Source organism: Electrona antarctica (genome assembly GCF_951216825.1).
Source record: "Electrona antarctica genome assembly, chromosome: 16".
Taxonomy (NCBI): domain Eukaryota; kingdom Metazoa; phylum Chordata; class Actinopteri; order Myctophiformes; family Myctophidae; genus Electrona; species Electrona antarctica.
Genome location: NC_136797.1, coordinates 2851755 through 2856806, shown reverse-complemented (window position 1 = coordinate 2856806; position 5052 = coordinate 2851755). Strand labels below are relative to the sequence as shown.

The window sequence follows — 5052 nt, the reverse complement described above, 5'->3', positions numbered from 1 at the left end:
AAAAAAACGGCAGGTTACAACACTTTTTTTGTTGTTTTTCTTCTTTGTAATTATTTGTTAGGTCCAAAATATTGTGTTTATTGTCATGAGTTGTCACGACTCGAGTTGGCTTTGTCCATGGCGTAACCATCTTTAAATAAATACTTTTTGAAATGTCTATGGGAAAAATGCATTGGGATTCATTTCCTGGGCCAGGCGTCGTCATGACAGGGGGCGGGACTGCGACGCTCTATATAAATGCACCATTTACAGTCACAAAGCTGCCTGCACGCACACACACACGCACACACACACGCACGCACACACGCACACACGCACATGCCGATGAGACATTTTGGCCGATATCCGATATAATTAATTGCTGTTATGGCCGATAACCGATGTCGATATGATCTCATTCTGTATTGAAAATAATTTTGTCCATTCTGAAAAATCCATGTAACATAACAGGGTGTCTGCACTGCAGGCTTAATTAGGCAAGTCAGATTTAACTTAAATACCTTTATATTTAATACTGTGAGCTTGTAGATCTGTTCAAGCTGTTACTTTGGGCTTGTTTATCTGTAAAGACAGACCGATTAATCGGACCGATTGTTTAATCGAACCGATGCCGGTTAATCTCCCATCACTAACACTAGTGCTATTTTCAGCAAGTGTAAAAACAGTCATACGACGGCATCAAGGCCAAAATACATTTTAGTCGACTAAATCAACTGTAGATTTAGTCGACTAAACTCTCATGACATTTAGTCGACTAAAACTAGACTTAACACTAAAACATTCCAGGTGACTAAAATGTGACTAAAACTTAAGTGAAAACTATTCAAAAGACACTGACTTAAAACTAAAATCAAATTTTGCTGCCAAAAACAATACTGCCACACACACGCACGCACGCACACGCGCACACGCACACACACACACACTGCCACACACACACACACACACACACACACACACACACACACACGCACACACACACACGCACACACACACACACACACCGATGGCGGAGGGAAACCATGCAAGGCACCAACCTGCACATGGAGTGCAATTAGGGGTTCAGACTTCAGAGTCTTGCTCAAGGACACTTCGAACACTAACTCCCTGGACTGTGTTTTTTGTGTGTTTCTTTTCACAGGAACCTTCGTCCAGAAGCCCTGTGAGAGAGACCTGGAGCTGGGGACGTGTCTGCCCTGCGAACACGGACAGACCTACACGGAGCACTCCAACGGGATGTACGCCTGTCTCAGCTGCACGCACTGTCGCACAGGTACTGATAAAATACACCTGTTTGAGCCTCACGCACTGTCACACAGGTAATGATAAAATACACCTGTTTGAGCCGCACGCACTGTCGCACAGGTACTGATAAAATACACCTGTTTGAGCCTCACGCACTGTCACACAGGTAATGATAAAATACACCTGTTTGAGCCTCACGCACTGTCACACAGGTAACGATAAAATACACCTGTTTGAGCCGCACGCACTGTCACACAGGTAATGATAAAATACACCTGTTGGAGCCTCACGCACTGTCACACAGGTAATGATAAAATACACCTGTTTGAGCCTCACGCACTGTCGCACAGGTAATGATAAAATACACCTGTTGGAGCCTCACGCACTGTCGCACAGGTAACGATAAAATACACCTGTTGGAGCCTCACGCACTGTCGCACAGGTAATGATAAAATACACCTGTTTGAGCCTCACGCACTGTCACACAGGTAATGGTAAAATACACCTGTTGGAGCCTCACGCACTGTCGCACAGGTAACGATAAAATACACCTGTTGGAGCCTCACGCACTGTCGCACAGGTACTGATAAAATACACCTGTACGGCAGTCCGCTCCGGCAACCAGAAATGGATCAGTGCTCGATACATAAACCTGCTTGAAATGGATCAGTGCTCGATACATAAACCTGCTTGAAATGGATCAGTGCTCGATACATAAACCTGCTCTCCGTCACAGCCCTAGTTTCTACTACGGCAGAACCTACACTCCCACGTAGTGACTACAACGCCATGTCATAACCATGTTTATTGAAATTCTAGCTGTCATACATTCACACCGATTGCTCCATCACCTCTCTTATGCTGTGTAATGTGTTGGCATGCTCTGAGTGAAGAAATAACACTAATACCACATGTCATATTAACCATGTTTATTAAAACGGCTTTAGAATAACACAGATTGCTCCATGCAGCACCTTCCTCTTTCCACTGCTGATCATGTCCAGCACAATATCGGCAAGTTAGCTGACGCGCGACGGGGTGTTTTTTTTAATGTTTGACACATGCTGCATAGACGCGTCACCATGGGAACCAAACAACCCGACGGCTGTTTGCTTAACGATTTTGACAGCTACGGCGATGGCGTCATAGCCGCCGTACTTCCGCGTAGCGGAGCCGTCCTTGGCTGCAGCTCACAGCTCCTTGGCTGCAGCTCACCGCTCCTTGGCTGCAGCTCACCGCTCCTTGGCTGCAGCTCACAGCTCCTTGGCTGCAGCTCACCGCTCCTTGGCTGCAGCTCACCGCTCCTTGGCTGCAGCTCACCGCTCCTTGGCTGCAGCTCACAGCTCCTTGGCTGCAACTCACCGCTCCTTGGCTGCAGCTCACCGCTCCTTGGCTGCAGCTCACCGCTCCTTGGCTGCAGCTCACAGCTCCTTGGCTGCGGCTCACCGCTCCTTGGCTGCAGCTCACCGCTCCTTGGCTGCAGCTCACCGCTCCTTGGCTGCGGCTCACCGCTCCAAGAGATGGGTCAAATGCGGAGAACAAATTTCACTGCGGTAACGTGTGTGACAAATCGTACGACTTTGACTTTGTCTGAGCTGCACGCACTGTCGCACAGGTAATAAGAATCTGTTATTTTATAAATTGTGTCCTCAAAATATGAATATGAAATGTGAAAATCGCATTACCGGGGGTCCCCCATATTTAGTCTTAGATATCATAGGTTTTAGCTTTTATTTAGTTTCCGTCAGTGAAAACAAGGTAGTCGACATAACATGTTCCGTCATCGTTTTTAGTCGTAATTAACAGTCTGATCGGCACGCGACATTATTTAGCTGGAAGGTTTATTTTTAGTTGTCGTCTCTCTTCCTTCTGTAGTGAACCGCACGTACGCACGCACGGTCGCACGCACGCGCGCGCACGCACGCACGCACGCACGCACGCACGCACGCACGCACGCACGCACGCACGCACGCACGCACGCACGCACGCACGCACACAGAACAGGGTGTGTCCTGTGTCTAGTTTCCTCTCCTGTGCTGAATGCTGGTGTGTTATACCTGCAAATCTCTCTAGAGACTTTAAAAACCTGCCTGTCTGTCTGTCTGCCTGTCTGTCTGCCTGTCTGTCTGCACCCACCTGTCTCACCTGGGTGTGGCCGTTCTCTTTTTATTGTCTCACACACTGAGCTGTCTTTGTGCGTGTGTGAAAGGCTCTGTACCGCGCCCCACACACACACACGCACACACACATGCACACACACACACACACACACACACACACACAAAGGCTCTGTACGGTGTCACACAATGAGGACAGAATACTGTTACTACCATGGGACGACACACACACACACACACACACACACACACACACACACACACACACACACACACACACACACACACACACACCATGGGACGACACGTTTTGTGCTTAGTCACTCAAGCTGTTTTTCTGTCTTTCTTTTCTTTTCATTTCTTTTCAAGAAACTCAGGGCTTCATATTCAGCTGGTGTAAAGTAGCATAAAGTACTGCACATTCACTTCATAATAGGGTCGGCCATTTTAGTGTAAAACAAAAAGAGAGAAAAAAACGTTGTTTGACCGTTTTAAACGCATAATGTAGTACAGGGCAGTAATTTGTCTTGTTTCCATGGTTGCCTGGAGGCCTCAGTAGACACGACGTGTGGATGACACCAGGGTCATTGACACGTTCTGTCTGTTGGAGCCTTTTTTACCGTACATGTATTGACACAACATACAGTTGTCCAAAGTGACTTGAGTACAATTTTTGAGCCACTGTACTTTACGTTTTTACTACACCACATCGACATGTCCGTACATGGACACAATGTGTCCGTGCAAAAGACTAGGTCCACCAGTTTTGGAGATATGGCTTATAATTAACCCATTTTGGACTGACGTCAAAATTAAAAAAACTTTCGCTCTGAAAGAATATATATTCAAAGATTTGTGCCGCATTTTAACGACTTTTCAAAAATAGCAGACCTACAACCGAGTGGCGCGCTACGAGCTTGTAGAGCTGCTATTTTTCAATAGCTAAAGTATAACATAATGCTTAGTTAAAACACCAAAAGGGGTTCCCGTCCAGAATACGTTTTAATGTCTCAACAGCGAGTTGAGAAAACAGGCTTGAAATGTCATTATTTACATGTGGATTTCTAGCCTGGTATCCAGCCTGCTTCGCTACGTTCGGCGGATTTTTTTTTCTCTCTTCGCTTATCAGTCTGGAAAGCCTCCTATCTCCAAGGGAGGCGGGACATGCCAAAAGCTTCGAAACCTAACGTGGCTTCTGATTGGTCTGTGGTGCGGGGCGGGACAAAGCACCAGTGAGACGTCATAGCAAAGCGCAGCTACTGCAGACAGAAAGCATGGAGGGTGGCGCTGGCTGATGACGTAGGTTGCCTAACGCTACTCTCATTCGTTGGAACAACATCCAATCAGCAACGACGTTGACTACGTAACATATGTAGTTCTAGTGTAGTTCTGCAAAACCTCCCAATGGGAGGCTTTCCAGACTGATAAGCGAAGAGAGAAAAAAAAATCCGCCGAACGTAGCGAAGCAGGCTGGATACCAGGCTAGTGGATTTCAGCTCTGACATTTATTTCAGACATGCTCTAGTATGTGAAGAGTCTGCCTGTGATGTTAGTCTTGAAGAGTCTGCCTGTGCTGTTAGTCTTGAAGAGTCTGCCTGTGCAGTTAGTCTTGAAGAGTCTGCCTGTGCAGTTAGTCTTGAAGAGTCTGCCTGAGCAGTTAGTCTTGAAGAGTCTGCCTGTGATGTTAGTC

The 5052-nt window shown here is 46.8% G+C and overlaps 1 protein-coding gene across 2 annotated transcripts in view; it reads left to right on the top strand.

Moving 5' to 3' along the window:
* Positions 1-1146: 1146 nt before the first annotated feature.
* tnfrsfa (tumor necrosis factor receptor superfamily, member a) overlaps positions 1147-5052 on the top strand; it is a 39391-nt gene continuing 35485 nt past the window's right edge. The window contains exon 1 of one of the 2 annotated variants that reach the window (XM_079524693.1): positions 1147-1273. In XM_079524693.1, the coding sequence (XP_079380819.1) occupies positions 1237-1273 (37 nt within the window). In that variant the 5' untranslated portion in view covers positions 1147-1236. Of the gene's footprint in view, positions 1274-2845; positions 2861-5052 lie in introns of those variants that run through there. The other variant, XM_079524694.1, reaches the window with a different exon arrangement.